This window comes from Clinocottus analis, unplaced genomic scaffold (genome assembly GCF_023055335.1).
Source record: "Clinocottus analis isolate CAN_PGR_092001 unplaced genomic scaffold, fCliAna1.0.p SCAF_17, whole genome shotgun sequence".
In the NCBI taxonomy this organism is placed as follows: Eukaryota; Metazoa; Chordata; class Actinopteri; order Perciformes; family Cottidae; genus Clinocottus; species Clinocottus analis.
Window position 1 is genome coordinate 9543356 of NW_027175898.1, and position 24031 is coordinate 9567386.

Genomic DNA, 24031 nt, shown 5'->3' on the forward strand with positions numbered 1-24031 from the left:
AGCACCGAGGAGCCCCCATGTCGTCCCCCCCGGGGCGGTTGAATTGTTCCCGAAGAAAACTCACAACGTGCTGCGCTTCGATGCATCCGACGGAGCTGCGCCGGCAGCTCACTTCTTACACCTTTCACACAGTCCGGCACTTGAACTCCGGAAAAGGGCATTTTTGAAGCTGAACGTCATCATTTCGAGTCGCTTTAAGTTTTTCGGGACAACTGAAATAACTTGTTTTTCCTGTGTTTGTATATTAAATACAGACCGGCACGCGCTACCTTTTTTTTTTAGATGACATGGGAAGCAGTCTCAGCACTTACAGCAGCAACATCTCGTGAAGCTGAAGCTGCCCGCTGCTGTAAGCCAGTCCGTATTTCACTGGTTTGTACCGGACGTGTATAAATGAGGGAAACCGCTGCTGGGACTCCCTGGTCGCTTTTGAACTCCGCTTTTCTTAAAGAGGAGTGGATGGAAATTTGTCAAATGAAGAAAAAACATGGTAAGTTTAACGATCTTTTCTTTTTATAAATAAATAAGCATCATCTGTCCGTGTTCGCTCCCATTACGCACGGATCGGAGAGCGCAGAGGAGTGTGACATCATGTTTGACTTGCAAGAGCTGAACTAAGGCAAACATTACAGGTTCAAATCGGCTATTCTTGAAAGATCAAACAACTCTGGTGAGAATCTATAAATGATTCACACACACACACAAGATGAAGATGTCACAAAAATCGGCTACCAGGGTCAGACTCACTATACGAGCCCTGAGGGGAAGTCACAAGAGCTTCGTGGATTTAAACGTGTCATGAAGTGCAAGACATGAGAAAACAAATAAGTGAAGGATAAAGCCTGCATGAAGCCCCAGTGTGACAAACCTGACTGACAGGGTGAGTAAACAGCTGGAGGATGCAGGAAGCACATTATGTTTTGTTTTTTGAACAGTAACTACATTATCTCATTCCAGTTCTTCACGGTCAGTGATTGCAGCCTAATATAACTTCACAAATTGGTTCGTGAGCTAATATTAGCTATTAAGTTCATTACAATCATGATAATATTAACAGGTTTGTCAGTTTCTTTTTCTGACTTAATGTTTTGTTATAGAGTGAACAGTTTAAGGGGTTGGCAGGCGAGGAGCTTATAATGTGATAAAGCATATTTAATCTTAATCACAAGGCTTGAATTCCTGTATAATTCTACAATATGCTGCTGTAGAGAAGTCACTGGTTGACTGGCCTTGGTGTTGACGTTACATTACAGTTGTTTTCTTTAAAACCAGCACAGTTGTGGCACATGCAGCAGAAGCCATTAAATGTAGGGCAGCAGAGTGGAGTTACATGGTGATATTTGTTATTGGTGATAAGCCTTATGGGCTTTTTGTGCTGGGCATTAAAACAACATGCACAGTGTGTTGTAGTGATTTGGTTTACACAAGTGAGTTTGATAATATTCATGTCCTAATTTTCAATTTTCTTGCACCCTTCTGTCGGACCATCCTCACTTGAAAGAAGGAATTCAATTATTTGAATTACATGAGAAGATGCTGCTTTTGCCATTATTGGCTGCTGGTGAGCAGGAGCAGCCCAGACATTAAGTCCATTTCAAGTTGGAAAAAATAGGCCTTTCTTCTCCTCTTGAGCTTTTCAGGAACACACCTCAGGCTCTGTTCAGAGAGAGAGAGAGAGAGAGAGAGAGAGAGAGAGAGAGAGAGAGAGAGAGAGAGAGAGAGAGAGAGAGAGAGAGAAACAGAGAGAGTGTTGCACTGTTTTGCTTTGAGTAGCTGACTGATGTGAGAGATACTCTGCAAAATGAAAGGGAATCACCATCACGATGCGCTGATGAAAAGTATCTTTGAGCACACAATGTACCTCCACTCCGTCGGGAGACTCGTACAGGCAGCTTCCTCTCTCGCACTGACACTGACTGTTTTCTCTCCAACCCTCTTCCTCTCCTTCCCCTCTCTCTCTGTTTTCTCTCCAACCCTCTCCCTCTCCTTCCCCTCTCTCTCTCTCTCTCAGACACACACACACACACGCGCGCACACACACACACCCACACACACACACGCACACACCTCAGCACATGTACCTTAACAATCAGGGTGTGACGATAATGGAAAATCCATTCCTATTCATATGCTGTACCCTCTCCCTACTTAATATAAACACTATTAAACATTGGAAACGTGAATGATACAGAAACATTATGATACTGTTAAATATGCAAATTTCTTATACAATGATGATGGAGTTTTGTTTCCTCTCATCTGGTGGAGGAGAGGGCATATCACGAAGAGCACTGGTTTGGAGCTCATTAGGCAAAGTATGAAGTTTAGGTTTAATAATTAATGTAAGAAGAACCAATTTATGCCTGATGGTTTCCAGAGGGCAGCATATGATAATATAACGACTCTCTGTAAGAAGAGGATATAGGGGTAAAAATGTAATCCCCATCGATTTGCTCTCTCACGTTCACTTGCCTCCCATGGTCCTATTGTTTTTACTCTATTGGGCATTCACGCCACTGGGGAGCAAATCACTGTGAACAGCCAGAAACAAGCTAAGGTACGCTGAGAGTCAGCGATGTATGAGATGAAGGAAAATAATAACTTACAAGCTAGTTTTAAAACTGACACACTGACACAACAGAAACTTACAAACACGTACTGACACTTAAGTTCATTACTTTGCGGCTCTACATCAAAGATAGGCAACCTTTGTCTTGTGGTTGCTTATCTATCGGCACACTACACAGACGGTGAGCAAGAGAGCTTTTTCAAAATGTTGAAATGCCTCTTATCTGCAGGCCAAAATACCTTTTTCACAGCCATTGGCAGATGTGTGACATATTATTTACTGTAGTTTGAATGATAAATTGTTTTGGCTGCTGATGAACCAGATGGGCACGTTTTTTTTTTTTATAAAGATAGCTTTCTCATGGAGGGCTTTCATATATACTTAGAATGTTCTGATTATCAGAAGAACATGTTTTGAATAGTTTTTTTGCTATATTGTTTATTCCATCCTATATGGATGAAATACAATTCCATATTCATTTGAGATTTTAATTGAGATGTGATGTCATAATTCAACCTAAGTATTGTATGTTTAGGGGTTTAACGTAATGGGAGTATTCCACTTGCAGGACTGTGCTGAAACTAGAACAAGAAGCAGATGTATGCAGTTGAGTTACAGCTTCATTCCACAATCATAACATGTGTTACTTCAACAAAACTGTCACTTTTATGTTGTCAGGAGACAAACCATAGTAAACAAAGTAAAACACTTGAGTCAATCACTACGTTGTTTGTTCTGCAGACTACTGTTCACAGAACTGTGCAGCACGCGAGTAGCAGCTGAGCAGATGGTGGGGCAGCGACTGTGAAGAAGACTTTACCATTCGGCTGTAAAACACTCTGCCTGACTACATATCTTTGTAATCATGGAGCAAGAAAATGCCAATATTACATTCAGGACCAAGAGATACTGGGAGTGCAATGAGGAATGAGGAGATTAATACTGACACCGTACTCATTAATTGGCCCAACTGCTGACATGAGAGAGTTAACTACTATCAGACAAACTAAATTCCCTGAACTCAGTAAGAGGCTATCAAACAATGTGACAACCAGTCTCAGTGCAGCATTACCTGCAATTCCCACAACTATTAAAAATGGAACCAACGTGTTATTATGCCATTGCAGCAGCAACACACACGGCCAATGGATGCCCTTGCAAGCTATGCCCTGAAAGTAAGATGAAGTAAACATGCAAAGAGGTTGAGAAACAAAACTACAAACTAAAGGAAGAACAAGTAGAGGAAATTATCATGACACCAATCATCAGTTGCATCCATTGCAGGAACCAGTCACCATTATTAGATATCCAACTATGCATCATTAAAAACAGCAGCACCAAAGCCTAACGTGATCCTCAAAGACACAAACAAAGCAGAATGAAAAGGTTTCTTAATACTGGATAACACGAGGAATGACTGTCATGGGAATCCTCATTAAACGTCTGGCCAATAACCTGCTTCTGCTCGACAAACTCTTGCTGGCCTTTTAATCAATAGAGACTAATTGAAAGTCTTGCTTAAAGATATGAATTAATGTGATACAGAGGTAATGTGTGTGTCCTTTGGTAATTAGACCCCGTCGTAATCTCCAATTTTTCAGTGGAAGTCATCCAGGCATACGAGCAATACAGGAAGATGCACCTGACGCTGGAGGCTATGAAAGAGGGAAGAGCAGCTGAAGATCTGAATGGATATGATATGGATGGACCAACTGGGAAGACTGGTTCTGATGGATAGTGGAATTGGGTTGAGGTGGATCACAGCCGACATCGTAGTGACAACTGACAGGAGAAGAGAAAAGGGTGGTCTTTAAAGTTTGATGGCAACTAGAAGATTGGCTTACAATGGCGACCCCACTGCCGTTCTGCAAAAGACTGGATCGGGTCGTTATGCAGAACCAATTCAAGTTTAAATCTCCTCCTCTGTGAGAAAAACTTTTAACTGTGAGTTAAGAATGACAGAAAAAGCCACTCGAGGATCCACCGCCTTAATATCAAGATGTTGTTCGGACTGGAAACACACGGAAAGCCAAATGGGTTCAACAACATAAAAAACTCACAGAAAAGTTTCAAGAAACTAAGGGATGGAGAGTTACATGAAAACAGCAATAAGGAGGCAAGATAATGCCGAAGGAAAGAAAGGCAGCAACAACTAATTATCATCATTGAGGTAACGTGTACAGCAGCTATGCAGCTTTAAAATGCTTGTTTCTTTCCGACCGACAGTTACCAAGTTACCAATGTGCTAAACACCAGTCTGAAGTTAGCTTGATCATCACATATAGTTCACTGCACGGTGGTGAAGTTCAGATCAATGGAAGTGATCAGATTATAATTTTTCTTTAGTAAACGCAGAAATCTGAGATATTTCTCAAAAAAACTGCAGTTGTAAGAAGAATTATTGACCTCTCCTGTCTCTAAACTGACTCCTACTCCTAATATTTATATTTATTAGATGCAGAAATCCAGTTCATTCACATGCGCTGTTAAAGTTCCTTGTTTCAGTTTCACAACATGAAAATACTGGAAATGGAAGTGACAGTGTTTTAAAGTGACGATGGCTCAGCTGGATATACTGGAACGATACAGACATTTGCAAACCCATCTATATGGTGTACACTTCACTTCTCTTGTCACATTTTATGCTGCTGTGTTTTCTCTTTACACTGAAATTAAAGCAATCCATTAGAATTGAGTCTTTATCTATCATCTCATTGGATCTACAGGCAGGATTATTCACATGGGATTGGACTAAATCTGATAACGCAGTGTTTTACTCACAAAATAAAACGTCCCTCTCTCTCTCTTCATCACCATTTTCTCCACTACTGTCTCAGCACTGAGAAGACAAACCACATTGCAGTGTCGCAGAGGGACCTTTGTGATTTTGTCTTATTTGATCTAATTTGTTGTAGCATTCTTCAATGTATGTCCTTCCCCTACTCTTTTTATTTCCTTTGCTCACATAATCTCCCAGTCTTTTGTTTGTTGATTCATTCTTCATCTCTGACTGATTTAAAGTCAGACTACCAACACGATTAGCGCTGAATCCTAAGATTGGGCGCTCCAGATGAAAGCCATAATTATAGATCGTAACAATAATTCATTTTATCATGAAAATGACAGCCTATACTTCTTCCTCTCACAGCAGTAGCAGCATCTGTGCCACTCAGGCCATTAGTGGTCAATGTTTCACGATTGACTACTTGTTGAAAGATGCCTGTTTCCATTACAGCGCTTAATCAGAATCAGAATCAAAAACCGTTTATTGCCAGGAACGTTTTCACAAACAAGGAATTTATCTTGGCGGAAGGTGCAACGTCAGACATTAAACATTAGACGAGACCAACAACAATCAACAGTCAATGAGAACACAGTGCAATGTGTATTAAATTAAGTATGAGGTAAAGATAAAGTGCTCAGACAACAACAAGGGAGGTATAGCTGTGTCCAGTTAAGCCAGTTATAAGAGGTATAGCTGTGTCCAGTTAAGCCAGTTATAAGAGGTATAGCTGTGTCCAGTTAAGCCAGTTATAAGAGGTATAGCTGTGTCGCCTTACCCAACAGCCTCTTCGGTGCTGACTGAATCCTGTTGACTGGAAGTAAAAAATACCACAAGGCAATACAATACAAAAAGAGTATCTGTACTACCTGGATATGCACCGTTTCCATTTGAGCCACAAAACAGCACACTGTAAACTGTACAGTTACTAGATTCACATTTTGTAATTATAGCAACATTGACATTTTATTCATTTTTCCTATGAATCATTAATATTACTCAAAACAATCCAGAACTAATTCTTTGTTGGATGCCACGTGGAGATTATTGTCTTTGTGTGGGAGAATGCCTATTCATATTTAGCTGTAAAATATAATTATAGTGTGATAAAAGCATAATCAGATTGGACAATGACGCATCAAGACCAAAGACAAAGAGCCTCTTGTGAGAACCGTTCACACAAACAAATTAATTAAGCGGCGATAGAAGAGAATTTGTGTCATTCACAGATTTACTGGTAGATGTATTCAGTATCATCCTCTGACACACACTCAGTGCATCGTTCACCTCCTGAAGGCTGTAATATCATTCGTCTAACATCTCTGTGACTGTGACCGCCTCTCTTATTAGTCATGGGCGAATGTTAAATTATTGCCTTTGAATTTGTGTCACCGTACACAACTCTGCTCTGATGACATGTCAATGACAGCTGCAGTGCGGTTTAATGCAGCCGACAGCTCCATTTGTTCTGTTTTAGTTTGCTGAATCACAAATCAGGATTTAAGGCTGCGTGAAATTAAATAGTTCTTTTTAATATTTGGTGACATTTTTATGAAAGATGAGGTCATTAGCAGATTAAGTATGGTTCTGTGAAAACCAGTTAGTTGCGAAGAAGGAACAATGTTTGAACTTTGGAGCAAAACAGGTGCAGTGTGTACAATTAAGCTGTAATTAGGATGCAATTTATGTTTGAATGTTTACACCTGAGGTGAGGTTGAAATGTTGCATTTCATATGCAGTATTGAGCTCAGCAAATATGAATAGAGTTTATAATCACAGCACGATTCTTTTGGGACTCTGCATGTCGGATCTTTTGGAAAATACATTAGCAGACCGAGGTTTCAAAGTCCAGAGTTAGTCAATCCTTTGAAAATAAAGTTGAAAGTGCCCCTTTGACATTTTTTAAGTAGTTCGTTGTGTTAATTGACAAGCTCCTTCTTTCTGTCAGAAACTTGACCAAAGTCAGAGTCAAGATGTCAGTTTCTCTTCTTTTTACTTACAAATTGGCTTCCACACAATTTCTCTGGGGATCTGTAATTCAATATGGATCCTTGCTGCTTAATTAAGTGTGGCTTCAGCCGCATGGGGTCAGAGACCCCATGCTGGAAGCACACTTCATGTTCTCCTGCGGGCTTATTATTAGTTGGAATGCTTCGAGCATTCCAACTATTGTTCTTCGAATCTTTAAAAAACTTATTATTATTATTCTTCTATTTCTTCCGTACGTATTTTGGACTTCTTCAACTCCTTCATATTTTCAGCTACAGAAAAAAGTTCAATTATTCAAATATTCAGCTTCTTAAGCACACGTGTGCAACTTCCTTTTCAAATTTCAGACTTTTCAAATTTTTAAATTATTAAACTTTTTATGATTTTTTTTAAAATGGGACCCAATGGGGAAATCTTCAAATCATCTTCAACTTCAAACGTTTACAGGTTCTTCATACGTTCAGCTAGAGACACAATTTCAAATTTCAAATGTTGACAAAACGTTCAGCTATTATTCTACGCTTTTACATTTTTCATATTTTTTCAAATATTTAAATTATTAAACTTTTTATGAAAATAAAAATGAATGGTTTCCAATGGAAAAACGTTTTAAAATCCGCTTAAACTTCTTCAACTCCAAAAGCCTAAGGCTCTGCCATGCTTTCAGCTAGAGACACCATTCCAAGTTTAAAATGTTGCCAAAACTTTCAGCTATTACCGAATATCTCCACTTATTGATATATTTTAGACTGTCATAATTGTCAGCGTTTTAGTTTTATGTTTTTTTGCCGCCTTTTCTCTCTTTTGCATGAGTGTGTGTTGCGGAGCTCAGAGCACGTGATGTCATGTTAGAGGGCAGACCCACGTCAGATCTTGAAGATTTTTTTTTTTTAAATTTGCCGTAAACTCCGTACCGTGTACTCTTTGGGCATAATTTATAGCTCAAAACGTTGGAAATCTTGTCTTCTGTCATAAACTGCGGTCGATAGGAATCCAACACATTCAGACGTCTCGTAATCGGACTGAATGTGAGAGCAAGTCCACCTCGCTCTGCCATCCACTTCAATGTTAAATCTCCCTCCAAAGCCACGTCTCCCCTGAAGCTCGTACCTGATTTGTAAATCGCCCGTACAGACACATGTTTTATCGTACAGACTCGCCAGTCACAGTATCTGTTCATCAGGTCTTCCTAACGCTTCATATGCGATATCTAAGCAATTGGGGCTTTTTAAGTATGTTTTTTGGGTGATTTTTGGATAGGTGTTTCCCAGCATTGACTCCATATAATCATCGGCAGTTAGTAATTGTAACTGCCGATATTTGAATTCATCACCATGGCAACCTCTGACATGAGGGCAGTTCAACAGACACACAGACACTTACACACGCACACACACACAGGACTTCTCTCTCTGTCTCCCTCCCTCCCTTTCTCTATCTGTTCATATATATATTCCACTATTTTCATATCTATTCAGCTGTTTTGTTATTTTCAAATATATTCAGCTTTTTTAAGCTTTATTCAACAATATTTCACTATGTTCAGTGTTTAGATGATGCAGTTTTCCTTTCAACTTTTCCAATTATACATTTAAACAACAAGGATTTTCAACAGTTCAGTTTAATGCTTTTGGGCTTCAACACTTTTCATCAGGTAGTTTTCTTTACATGTTCATATATATTCCACTATTTTCATATATATTCAGTTGTTTTGTTATTTTCAAATATATTCAGCTTTTTTAAAGCTTTTTTAAGCTTTATTCAACAAAATTTCACTATGTTCAGTAATTAGACGATGCAGTTTTCCTTTCAACTTTTCCAATTATACATTTAAACAAGAAGGATTTTCAACAGTTCAGTTTAATGCTTTTGGGCTTCAACACTTTTCATCAGTTAGTTTTCTTTTCATGTTCATTTATATTCCACTATTTTTATATATATTCAGTTGTTTTGTTATTTTCAAATATATTCAGCTTTTTTCAGCTTTATTCAACAATATTTCACTATGTTCAGTATTTAGATGATGCAGTTTTCCTTTCAACTTTTCCAATTATACATTTAAACAAGAAGGATTTTCAACAGTTCAGTTTAATGCTTTTGGGCTTCAACACTTTTCATCAGGTAGTTTTCTTTACATGTTCATATATATTCCACTATTTTCATACATATTCAGGTGTTTTATTCAGTTGTTTTGTTATTTTCAAATATATTCAGCTTTTTTAAAGCTTTTTTAAGCTTTATTCAACAATATTTCACTATGTTCAGTGTTTAGATGATGCAGTTTTCCTTTCACCTTTTCCAATTATACATTTAAACAACAAGGATTTTCAACAGTTCAGTTTAATGCTTTTGGGCTTCAACACTTTTCATCAGGTAGTTTTCTTTACATGTTCATATATATTCCACTATTTTCATATATATTCACCTGTTTTGATAAATATTCCAGTATTTTCATATACATTCAGCTGTTTTCATATATATTCAGCTTTAAGCTTTTTTTAAGCTTTATTCAACTTTATTTCACTATTTTCAGCTACATTCAGCAATTTCTTTCAAATATTTCAGCTTTATGCTTCAGCTTTTTGCATTCCAACGCATTTTCAGCAGGAAATGCTCTTTCTAGTTATTATTATTCTTCTTATAGTCAAACCACTACTCCTCCCAGAGCGTTGCCAGCACATGCGCAAAAATTACATCGAAACGTGCGGTTTGCGCGGGAATCGTGAGGTATGACTTTTCTAAGAGATTCGCCCGTACGTTTTCCCGAAAAATGCAAAAAACATAAAAAAAATTTCACGAAATGTTCGTAGAGGGTGGCGCACCAATTAACAGAGTGAGAAGAAGCGACAGAAACTGTTAAAAAAATAAAACGTATTTTGTCTTTACTCCCACAATGTTCACTCTTCATACACCATTGTTGGATAGAAACGTTGGAAATCTTGTCTTCTGTCATAAACTGCGGTCGATAGGAATCCAACGGACTCAGACGTCTTGAAATCGGACTGAATGTGAGAGAAAGTCCACCTCGCTCTGCCATCCGCCACCATGTTAAATCTCCCTCCAAAACCACGTCTCCCCTGAAGCTCGTACCTGATTTGTAAATCGCCCGTACAGACACATGTTTTATCGTACAGACTCGCCAGTCACAGTATCTGTTCATCAGGTCTTCCTAACGCTCAATATGCGATATCGAAGCAATCGGGGCTTTTAAAGTACCATTTTTTTAAATAGTTTGAAAGGAGTTCCACAGTATTTAGGTCTGTTAAGCTCAGCGTAAGGAAGTCCCTTTGAAGTCATCACCATGGCAACCTTTGATCTAACGACCCACAGGTGTTCTCGTTAGGGCAGTTTAACAGACACACAGACACTTACACACGCACACACAACACAGATGACTTCTGTCTCTCTGTCTGTTTGTCTCACACACACAGACACACATACACACACACAAACAAACAAACATACACAAACACACACAAACAGACACACAAACACACACACACAAACACACACACAAACACACACACACAAAGACGTTTACGTGTGTTTTATATTGTGTAGTTGTCAACACTGTGATCATTAATAAGGTGGTATGATATTTCATATACGTTTGTGTGTGTTCAGGACGTTCAGTAGTTTATTTCCTTAAGTCCACAGTCCAGTCTGCCTCTAATCAGTCTGCTGGCGCTCACTTGGTCACCATGACGACGGCAGCACACAGGTGCTTCATATCAGCCAATCAGTTTAACACACAAACCAACTCAAGTGCTTTGGAGGACAGACGGGCGTCATAAACAAAAGTTATATATTGCGACGTCTTACGGCAGTAGTAGCCACACTTTCAAAATTTCTTGCGAAATTTTCTAGTTGACAATAAAATCAATGCACCATCTCAGAGAAAGTTACAGCTGTCTGTGCAAAACTCACCAACTAGCCCTTAACCCTTACTGCCCATTCGCAGAAAGATTCAAAACTGGTTAATATGCAGCAAAAGTCTCATTAATACATATCACAGCAATATGTTTCCCTTTTTTTCAATAAAATCAACTAAACCATTAACTCCTTTCCCAGAAAAGGGCTTTAATCTTTATTTTTAATTGATCGCAACCTATTTTCACATCAGAAAGAAGCTTATTTTATTTGCACATTGCAAACAAGAAATTAATTCAAAGCGCTTTGAGTGAGGCATATACATGCATGAGAAATCCCAATGAAGAAGAACAATACATGCAATTTCAGTGTGGTACAGCACATAAAAACCTTTCATTTACAGCCACTTATACACTTTTTATCAAACAACAATTAATCTCTGTATAACGGTGTCTGTAATATTCAAGACACTGAAAAACTGTAACAAGAATACTTCTTATCCAGCTGATTTTGCTTTATAAGAACATTTATAAGCAATTAAATTCTCGCTTGAGTGCTTTGCATATATATTTAATTACCTTCTGATGTCAGTAAATGCTGGCTTACTGTTAAACGATAATCCTTTAACAATACCCCAATTTAACGAAAGCCCGGAGTTATAGCCGTCATGTTTACGGTTCACAAAACACAGAAGTGTGTGTCCTTGGCACAAACCTTACAGTGGGTTGATAAGATTGTGCACAAGCTGCACAAGATCAAATCAACCCACATGTGAACGTCTCTGCTGAGATCACTCTAAACTGGATCATCTGCTGCTGTTGCTACAGAACAATCGCTCACCGCTGCAGCTCATTCTCCTCACAACATGCACAGTGCTACAGGGTTCAATTTGTGGTCCAATTTCGCTGTACATGCTAACCCTCGGCCGTGTAAATCATAATGTTTTCTTGCACTGCAAAGTTATTGACACTCTTGTACAAGCCCTGCCTTTAACCAAGTCTGACTTCTAAGTAGCATTTTATTTTTTTATCTAAAGAGCATTAAATCCCTGAAAACATCTGTCTTTGGTTTGTAGTATCTTTCAGCCCGGTGTCCGAAAACTCACATTCCCATATCAAGATTGTTGAATATGTTTTGAGGAAAATACAATTTCTCTCGGATAATCTTTTTTTCTGTGACCCACAAATTGTAAAACTAATTTACAGAAAAATGTAATTGTTAACCAAAGTTTCATAGCACAAACTTACCCTCGAGTAAGAAAGAGAGAGTGAAAACGTTCTTCTGCACACGTGTCTGGTTTTTGGGAATGTGATTACCTGCAAACTTGACTTGAATTTTCTCCACTAAAGTACAAAATCAACTTCTCCGGTTACAAAATGGTGTCTCCCTGTAAAAAGGTGCCGTGTTGAATTAAACACATCTTTTTGATTTCACTTTATATTGTGCTGGCGTGGTGCTTTTTCTAGCATTTCTTGGTTCCTGGGTCTCACAATAGATTCAAGCTGCCATCTATACTGTGTTGTGCTTCCAAAAAAAAACTGTCTACATGATTTTCTTTCTGATGAAACAATACAATAGCGATTGATCTCACGACCATGAGTCAAACTAGTTTGCAACATGTGTTGGCTCTGGTATTTACCTCTGGTTGTTGTCTTCAGTATTCATTTCACTCTTACACTCCTCGCCTTCATGTGTTGCTCTTTTTGTAGAACAGTCTTCCTGGATACTTGTAGTGAATATGCCATCTTTACTGTTCGTCTTTGTATCCCCGCGTTCTGTCATTCTGGGATAACTAAACCTTTAATGTGCTCTTCAGCGTCAAACATCTGCTGTTGCCTCCTGGATGGATTGTTGTTTCTCAACCTCTGTTGCACCGCTTCCACTTCACTTTCATAACTCATACACACACTCCAACATTGAAGATGAACATAAACATGACATCCAACTGCAGAGCCTTTTCACTTGCACTCATCAAATGTAGTTATTTTTATATAATTGGTCAAACAATGTTCCCCTCATTATTCCCATGAGCCATAGAGATATAGCGTGATCTGTTTGCTGTTATTTAACCATATTTAGGCTTTGGGATACACACACATAACAGGATTACATGAGTGGGGATATTTTGTTTCATTTAATTCTCCTGTATGTGAATATGTGTAATTCTTTGGCTCAGCAGTGTTATTCACAATTATTATTATTTTTTTTTACGTTTGAGGTAACGCTTCATAACAAGAGGCCAACTAAAATTAAAATAATAAATAAATACAATTTCGTCCGTTGCATGACTCATGCTGATTTAATGCCGGATGTATCATGAATTATCACGTCATTATGACTTAATGTGATTAGTTCACACTTAATAGATACTCATTTAAGCAATTCACAGTCACTGCATACATTCATTGATCGCTAGTGTTCATTTCATTTAATTTTAGACCCATGCATTTGCCAAGTCTCTGAAAGCTGATCTCACCATCTTTGTTCTGTTTATGTTTATTTTATTAAAGAAAGGACAATGCACATTAGTTAACATGCTCATATAAATGTGCCAGATTTAGCCATACAGGTTACTTTCCATCTGAAGAACCTGGCAGGTTTATGTATTAAAATAAACATATGTGTCTTAAAAGATATATATATATATATATATATATATATATATATATATATATATATATATATATATATATATATATATATATATACTGGAAGTGATTCCTTTGACGCATGTATTTGAGTCAAATGCCCCTGATTTCAACTAAATAAACTCATGTAAACATGATTAATTTGGGGAGCTATGGCACTAGAAAACATGAAACAGTCTGCAACAACGTTAATGAAAATATGCAATGCAATTCACTTCTGTTTCTGTCCCTATCTACCACTCTTTACGTTCATGTATATACTCTAGCTGTAATACTGACAGCCTGTGTAAGCTTGGTTATAAGGTTGGATTGTTAAATAGGTACAATAATTTAAATGGTTTGCTGAGACAAGACTTGTTGGAGCGATGCAGCATCTTTGATTCAACCGGGGGAAAGAAGTTTCCAGGCCTTAATGAAAGGAATTGGATTTGTTAAGGGTAAAGTTGTATTGTATTTGTGCTGACACTACAGTGGGTGGAAATTGAATTACTTCATGAGGGAAATGACTAAAATGTTATTGTACTGGAGTTTTGTAAATGTAGCAAAAACAATAGTGCAGAGATTTAAACAATTGCAAGCCCTCACAAAGGATTTTGTCAACTTCTCCACAAGATCACTTTTTTCAGGAGGGACTACCTAAAATATATCTTTTGTTTTGTTAAACCATACTTTGCACTAACACTGTTCTCATCACAAGCTCTTTTATCATCTCCCCTGATACTCATTTGTCCTAACACACACACACACACACACACACACCACACACACACACACACACACACACACACACACACACACACACACACACACACACACACACAACCAGCTGTGACAAATGAGCTCAGCATCAGCTCCTCCCAGGCCCACTCTCAAAGAAGGGCCTCTCAGGTGTCCTAGATTTGCACTGGACTGTTTCACTGTGTCCTGAACACACAGTGGGGAGTGTATTACTGTGGAGTGGTGTAAATAAAAAATAAAACACTGACGGAAAGGTGGCCTGTGTAGCAGGAGGCCCAGATGTGTTAATAACGTTCATTCTAGGCAGAAAAGATGTGAAAGTTGCTTTTGAAACAGTTTTAATATGCTGCTGTGAAACTTGTTATTAAAGGGGCCGGTTTACAGAAGACCTGAGATTATCCTGTCCAGCCGCTTTACTGTAATGAGTCCTTAGGTTTGTACCCAGAGGTTTGAGCTACTGTCACTGTGTCGCTGGCTGCATTTAAGAGACTTCACACCTTCTCTGTAAAGCATAGGCCTCAGTCACCAGAACTCAACATGAACCTGTGAAGATCCTTCATTGACAGTTTCCTGTGAGGATTAACTGTGTGGTATTTTACGTTTGTCTTATGTGTGTGTATGTGTGTTAGCACGTGTGTGTGTGTGTGTGTGTGTGTGTGTGAGTGGGGATTGCCGGAGGGTGGTGCAGATGGTGCATGCGTGTGTATATGTATGTTAAAGCTTGTGCACATGTGCAGCCCCCACAGTTTTAATAAAACACCTACTCTCTTCGCTCCCGGGCAGCTGCAAACAACTGAGATAAGATAAACCTGTGAATCCTCGAGAAATAATGTGATTACATTTGCTTTCTGAATTATAGCGCGACATGCCAGCATGTTGCAATTCATGCATGCTAGCCATTCAAGAAACGCGTTTCTGTTATTCTGCACAGCATACTGGAATTGCTGTTGTTTTTTGAATTGATTTTCTTTTTGATTGTATGCACTTTAACCTTGAGGCCGCACTTTGATATCACGTCTGAAGTCATCTTGACTGTTCAAATATTCCGACTAATCTATATTTTATAGTTTCATTTTCCCACAAATGATGCAGCTCAGCTATATAATTCAGTATGTGCATTGTTCTGAGCAAACGGCATTGTAATCAATTATTTAGTTTTGCTAATTTAAACATGCAGCATGAGAAGGATGTTCCACCCACAGTGCAGCATTAGACAGTGACTGCAGATGGTCTGTCGGAATTATGGAACAGCATTATCTCCTTTCCTTTTCATAAAGGATGCGGTGTTCCCTATGCTGAGGTAGATAAGCAAGGACGCATTGAAGCACCTTTCCTTATCATTTAGAGAATTCAACCAGCTCTTATTATGCCTGCCACTTTGTGAGGAACCTTCCTGAGCAAAAAAAAAAATAGTTAGCCGTAGATGAAAATGATGGCCTCTGTGGCGAAACCCACGGCAAACAACATTTTGCAAAGCATTTGCACAAATGACAGACATTTTTTAATTATATTTTTTTATTTATCCAGTATAATCCCATTGAGCTTTTAAATCTCCTTTGCAAGAGATCCTAGTCAATATGGCAACCGCGTAAAAACACAACTGACTAAAAACAAACCAGCAAATCAATCAGATAATTTGTATCTCATGTAACTGCATGTCCATTCAGAACACAAATGATCCATAATCCTATCTTAAATATGTGCATTACATAAGCTAGTTTTGAATGTCTTTGTAGCTCACGACACCCGTCCAAAACCTTAAAAAAAAAAAGTTCACCAAAAAACGCTGCAGGTCAAAGTAATGACGAACATAGTATTTCAGTTAACAGCAGATCTGACAAAAAAAAAATGGTTCACGACTCATTGAGAGCTCCAATAGTCTGCTCCCATGAGTCCTTCCCGCTCAGCATTCTTCCATTAACTCCATCATCAATCCCCAACCTCCCTATCTAAGCCAACTTCCGCCCCCCACGGCCCACCACCCACACACACACACACACACACACACACACACACACACAGCACATGATTGCTCACCTACCGTTTAGTGCTTGTTTGAGTAAACACCAGACATTAGCTGACAGCGGAGGTAGAACTAAATCAATTAGCCTATCTCCAGTGGGGCCATGCGGTGTTTGCAGGCCTGCTGGGTTCAGAGGCTACCGCTGTTTCTCCCAGACCAACAGACACGCTGCCACGCGCTGAAGCATCTGCTTGGATTTGGCCCTAAGTCTTTCAGGAATGAATTGGATTTGTAGTGAATTGATGTGTGATGCAATGAAGCCAACTGGGCATGGCTGTGTTATTGTACATGACTCCACTTCTGCACTTCGTCAGACCTACATCGACAAGATTTACATTTTTAGTGCTTGTTTTTTTGGTGATTTTATTTCATTACAACCATTTAAATATGTTTTTGAATGACGTTAAATCTTAACCAACTGAGCTAAGAGATGTCTCTCTGTATGAGATCGTCAATTTTAAAGCCAGATGTAGAAGCTAATATATTTCACACAAACAGTCGGCCCAATTTAGGCGAGGTCTGTTCTTGATTGGAAATCTTTTTCCTCCCATCCTTTCATTATGAACCTCATTACCTCATTGTGCTGCAAGCCAGACCCTTAGGAGATAAGCCTTATCCTTGACGTGTTTGATGTGTAAACAGATAAGCTACTCAGCCATCTATCAAACATGCTACTGTGGAGACAACTTAATGAATAATAACTCACTGTGTAGTGCAACAACACTGTGACTGAACATTATTGCCAAACACTGGCTGACCAATCTCTTCTCCACTGATGCAATGAAGTGAGACTGGAAGTTTGTCATGCTGTGTAATGCTTCACCCATCAGCAGTTACACCTCTGTATCTCTAACACATCTGTGCTTGATGTTTTTTTCTTTGAATCTACAACACACCCAAAACACAATTTAACGAGCAATGTTTTAAAGGGTCACTTCACGGATTTTACACATGACGTCCGGTGGTATTGTCTAAGGAAATAACTTAGATGCTGCCATTGTGACGTCACCAGGGTCAACTTCCTTATTGCTTCAAATTTATATGAGGCGCTTAAGGTCAGGACCTAATCATCAATGGTGACCAATAATAACCATATATAATGCAAATAACAAACTGTAAACATAAGTTAACTGCTCTTTCAACGTACAGAGCTTGAAGGGACTTGATCCTCGGTGACAACCTCCTTTGCGTTTAGATTGTTGTGCATGAGGGGAACTAGGAATTTGACCTGGTGATAGGACACATTTACAGAGGAGTTCAGGACTGATTTTATAATACCGCAGTGGATACTCATGGACGCTGGTTGACGCTCTGAGGATAAAGAGCTATAATTGCTTTGCAGTATTTTCAAAATTCATTAAAGCTAAACCGAAGATCAGCAGTTAGACTCACTCATTGTATGTGTTGAGCTGTTGTTGGTCTGGGTGGTTACCACCAGCACGCTGTGCCCTTTTCTTTGCTGTTGAACAGTATGTACGTGTCTTTGATGGCGGGCAGCCAGCCGACCAACCTCACGGCCATTTGAAGATTATGCTGCTAGACAAAATAGACGCAAAACATATGCTTATATATACTGGCTATACTGTTATACATCATATACACTGTACTTCTGTTGGTTTAGTTCCAGCTCAAGTCACCGCTGTGTCAAAGAAGAGCATTGAAAAGCTGCTCTTTGTCTTGTAAACTTTTGAAATTTAAAAGCAAGTCACAGCCCAGAGGCTCTATATCTACTGTGGATACTCATCAATTTCTGCACTAAAAGCACTTATTTGAAGTCATTTAAATCAGTGAATGGAAGTTATTTCGTATATGTGACTCATGATGGGAGTCTTTTTTTTCTCCTTTAATGACTCTCAAGAATCATCGTCTCAAAGAGCAAACACAGCACATAAAGAACAAAAGGCTGCAAACTTAGTTTGGTTTATAAAAATGTTCATACCCGAGAGTCTGGAAATGAATGTACTAAACAGAGGCTGCTCTCATCTACTATTTAAATAAGCATATTTATTGTCACAGCCGAGGCACAATAATCCCCCTCCAGAGCCCAGCTGCCAATCAACACTTAGTTAATAGAGGTGATTTGCAGAGTTGTATCAGGAACAAACACACACTCAGAAACCAGTCTTGACACTCTTAATGTGCTGGCAGAAAGTTGCGTGGACCGCAAAACAGTAAACATTTGTAATTACTGTGGCAAATACCATTGCTTGTTTTTGGCAGCTTCATTCCTTTATACAACATCACTTCGTAGCTTGTTGATGTGTAAAATACAAAATAGTCTTGAGAAAAGAATTAACATCCAAACAAATGATAATCCAAGAATTAAATTGGGTACATTTTTCTCCCTACACCATTCCTGTTTTCATTGTACAAAGTCTCTTTGGCTCTTGTAAGCCGTGGAAGATTGTGCAGGTCACATGAGTGTGTCCTACTGCTCAGAAAATAATTTAGTTAAGCGTTTACCATTTGTCACAACGTTTATTAATGTTTATATCTCGGTCAAATCTTAGACATAAGTTATATGTTCAATATATGCGTCATTTGATAAATACATGAATAGTCTTTATTATTTCTTCTGAACTGTAAGTGGTCCGTATCCACGCTGTCTGAAATAATACATTAAAGCAATGTATAGAGGAGAAGCTGGAGGGAGACAATGCCTTATGTGGTGGTTAGTCCTCATCCCACAGTTCTCATCCCCTCTGGGACACAATAACACATTTCAGTTTTTAATGTATCTCTTTCATTGTACTTCAAAGTGCGTCCGCTCCCCATCCTGTAGTCATGTTCAGTTCCCGGGAGGCAACATAGCCAGCGTCTCTTTGTGTTTCTGAGCTCCAATAACAGAAAATGTGAAGCAAGTTGAGTTTGTGTGTCAGGTGTCCAAAAGTTTACCTGTGCTCATCTGCATATACATGAGAGGAAAACGTTTAATGAGCTTTGTGTGAAGTTTTGACAACAATTTACATGATGAAATGTTCTGATTATATTATTGTGTCTGTTAGTCTCTATTTTAAATATGCATATTATAATATGCATAATATTTCCAAATGACATCAGGAGGGAATCATGAGATGGAAAGATGAGAACCGATTGTGCAAGTGTTTTTTCAATGTATTTTAGTGACAAGAAACAGGAGATGATGAGCCAATGTTGTTGCAATTACATGTTCAGCATCCAAAATCACTAACCGACCAGAACGCCCCATAATTGGACTGTGAACTATTATTACATTACGAAAAGCAGTTGCTATGGCAGAAAGTACTAATTTATCCAATCATAATTTGAAATAATATTATTAGTATTAATTGATTTTATGTTTAGAATTGATGTGCATTGGATACCTTGTTAAAGCTCAGCTGCTGTTTGTGATTTTTTTTTTTAATAAAATCTGTGTGTATGTATGTATCACAATGCTCCATTTACAGGTTGAGGTTGAGTTTACAGATTGTTTATTGGCATTATTGCCCCATGTGTGTGGGCTTTGTCATGTAGGAGGTTTGTTTGTGTATGTGTTCAGAATGGGGGAGGGGATGATGGTAATGTTGAATATAACTCATCTTCTTTCATATCTCTCATTTGTCTCCCCTAGGTTGAACCTGCTGCAGAGGATGCTTCATGACAAAACCATGGCTACGTAGTATGGACGCTACAGCTGAAAGTTTTTACCCCGGGAACCTGAAAACACTTTGTGAACTCTGCATTTCAGCAAACTTCTATATCACTGAAAAACACTCAAAGGATAAGAAACAATTATCCGCAGGATGAATAGATTTTTCCTTCGTCTGCATCATGTAACTCTAATGTTCCCGCTTTCCGAAAACATCAAAGACAGGAAAAGCAGCCGAGTATCTGTACAAACCTCAATTTGGAAGGCCTCCCGTGGACATGAGAACAACAGGAGCAAACCTTGTGTATCTGTCGTCACATCTTCCTACACGCTGCTCCTCGCGTAGCTTCACTGAAAAGGAGGAGCCCATTAAAGCATTTGATAGAAGGTTTGGTCAGAAGGTGCTGTTGCCAGCCGACTGCTCCTTGGAGATGAGATAAGAGCCTTGGGAGGAAAGAAAAGGAGTGTCTGTCTGAATACCAATTAGCAATCGTCTCTCCTGCAGCTACACCAGTGAGGCAAATCAATATCAGAGGGGCGAAATTGGACAAATTAACCGGCTTCAATTACAGGAGCATTAGTCGTGGATGGAATTAGATGTTTGCTGAAGGTTGATACGAAATTACGGGATGAATATGAAACCAACTTCTGCAGTTTCTACAGCCAAAACAAACCAAACCGTGCCATGCCTGAACTGATGTGGTGAGGCTGGTTCAAACCTGGGCGAAAAGTGTCACAAGGCGCAGAGGCGACATGGAGCTAGATAATAACTCTCTGGACAACTTTACAAGCAACTACACAGAGATTCCCGACACCATTACACCTCCACCCTGGAGCGAGGCCACGCTACTCAGCTTCCAGATCTCCTTGTCTGCCCTATTAGCTGTCCTCACCCTGGCTACCGTGCTCTCAAACGCCTTCGTCATCGCAACCATCTTTTTAACCAGGAAGCTCCACACACCGGCAAACTTCCTGATCGGCTCCCTCGCCGTCACCGACCTACTGGTGTCTATCTTGGTCATGCCGATCAGCATCGTCTACACCGTCAGCAAGACCTGGTCGCTGGGGCAGATTGTTTGTGACATCTGGCTTTCTTCTGACATCACTTTCTGCACGGCCTCCATCTTGCACCTGTGTGTGATTGCGTTGGACCGCTACTGGGCCATCACAGATGCGCTGGAGTACACAAAACGGCGCACCATGCGCCGGGCGGCGATTATGGTTGGGGTGGTGTGGGTGATCTCCATATCGATTTCCATGCCTCCACTTTTCTGGCGTCAGGCCAAAGCCCACGAGGAGCTGAAAGAGTGCATGGTGAATACGGATCAGATCTCTTACACCCTATACTCCACCTTCGGCGCCTTCTACGTTCCCACGGTGCTTCTCATCATCCTCTACGGACGGATCTATGTTGCCGCCCGCTCCCGCATCTTTAAGACGCCATCGTCCTCGGGCAAACGTTTCACCACGGCGCACCTCATTCAGACCTCTGCAGCCTCCTCTCTCTGTTCTCTTACTTCTTCCTCCAACCAGGAAGCACACCTACACCCCCTCAATGCGGGAGGAGGAGGAGGAGGAGGAGGGGGAGGATCGCCTCTGTTCATGAATAGTGTGAAAGTAAAGCTGGCAGACAGCGTGTTGGAGAGGAAACGTCTGTGTGCGGCTCGGGAAAGGAAAGCGACCAAGACACTGGGCATCATCCTGGGCGCTTTCATCGTCTGTTGGCTCCCGTTCTTTGTGGGCACACTCGTCACGGCCATATGTAAAGAGTGCTGGTTTGATCCAGTGCTTTTTGATATATTTACCTGGCTAGGATACCTGAACTCTCTCATCAATCCTGTCATATACACCGCATTCAACGATGAATTCAAACAAGCTTTCCAAAAACTCATGAAATTCAGACGGTTCTCCTGAAGAAAACTACAGATTAAAACTTTCTTGGAAAACATGGAGTGAAAAAGAGCAAACTAGATGCAGACTAGATAATAATGATAATAGAAATACTGACACTTAAATGTCCCATCTTGTGAACACATGCTAATTGTGATATATTTTTGTTTTTGTATCAAACAGCTCTGTGCCATAGCTCTTTAGATAGCATATCCTTCATATAAACTTATGCATGCTAAAAAAAAAAAGAGAACATTTTAAGCCCGAAGAATTTTGGAACTCATCTTCAAAAGATAAAGAAATATTGTTGGGAAGTCTATTTAATGTCACAGGGACACAAAAGCCGATTAACAGTTTGGAAAGAACAAACTATGAGAGACTGGATTGAATCCAGCACAAATGAAAAGCCATGAAATATATGTTGTCTTGAACTTTGTGTCATTCTATATGCTGCTGCTTCCATATAATGTTTCTGTGGTACAGTAAAGTACTTAGAAAGACTGCAAACTATTGAGATTCAGTATGTGGCAATATGCAATTATATTTGAAAGTGGTGTGAGTGTATGTGTGTGTGTGTGTGTGTCAGTGTGTGTAAAGTACAGTTACTTTACTGTAATATATGCGTGTTTGAGGAAGGGAGAATTGTCAAGTGTTTGACATTTATACATGCTATTCTCCAGCGAGGCTCGTCTCGTCGTTACAGAGACAGAAATGGAAACAGCATTTTCACTCTGCTTCTGAATTTTAAGTACAGCCAATACCATAGCAACAAATAAACCCTCTCAAAAATGTTATGAAATGATATGCTCGAGCAAAAGGGACAAAGTAGGAGCAAATGATCAGAGTTTTTTCATCCATGTAAAAGAGGGTCATTGGAAGGAAAGCTGATTTGTTGGTGTTAAAAATGACCATGACAAAGAAGGACTTTGGCTTATGTTATTGTTTTTAATAGTGTCTTCATAAAAGTGCTGTTTTGGGGCGCTTACGGGGTGCAAACAAAATATTGATGAGAGATGGAACTAATTTGATAAAGAAATGTAAGATTTAATAAGCAAATAATGATGAACGAGAAATTCCATCAAATTAAGAAATACAAACAATACTTTAAAACAATAAAAAATGTGCTGAGTGAATTTAATAAATGAATATGTTTAAGGCAAACACATGAAGAACTGCACATCATGCCAAACACGAGCTCAGCTTAGAAACAACACATCTCATTGGTGATGAGTGTGAAATATCTTACCTGAGTTGCTATACATTTACTGCAGGTTGATTAATTTATCTGTGGAGTACTTGGAAAATATGTTTCTCTAATAATGTACGCAATACATTTTAAAATTGAGACTTTAAAATGTAAAAAGAAGAGACAAAACAGGAGTCAAACAGACAGAGTGGGATAATCCACCGGACTGGTCAGTTCAGTGTGTCTTCGATATCCTGCAGACGTCTTTTTAAGAGGCTGGCGAGTCAAAATTAATTTGATCTTTATTCAGTCCAGACATGAGGAAGTCATTGAAAAGATGTATAATCAATTCAGTTTGGGTAAGAGATGTGTCTTTGCATGGACTCAGTCCACAGATCAGATCGGAGTCGACCACCACTACCTCTGGAGCAAGAACATTAGCGACCCAATGGACCTCCACTTGTTTCTGCCATCAATTCTTAATGTGTGTATATATTTATATATAAATACATACATACATCTCTGTGATACATACGTTTTCCACTGGTCTGAACATTACAGATGGATGAACCAGTGTCTTTGAGACAGTCAGTGCTGGATCAGATTCAATTCAGTCCACATGAAATAGAACTGAAGACCACCTCAGACCCTCACAATAAATATATTATTATTGTGTAACTTGTTTGTTTCCATATCCGAAGAGAACTGTGGTCTTAACATCTATTG

General features: G+C 39.2%; 1 protein-coding gene across 1 annotated transcript; it reads left to right on the forward strand.

The window, feature by feature from the left end:
* Positions 1-433: 433 nt before the first annotated feature.
* Positions 434-23908, forward strand: htr1d (5-hydroxytryptamine (serotonin) receptor 1D, G protein-coupled). The gene is made up of 2 exons (XM_068580306.1): positions 434-490; positions 20212-23908. The coding sequence occupies exon 2, from the start codon at positions 20983-20985 to the stop codon at positions 22141-22143; it is 1161 nt and encodes a 386-aa protein (XP_068436407.1). The 5' UTR covers positions 434-490; positions 20212-20982; the 3' UTR covers positions 22144-23908.
* Positions 23909-24031: the final 123 nt, after the last annotated feature.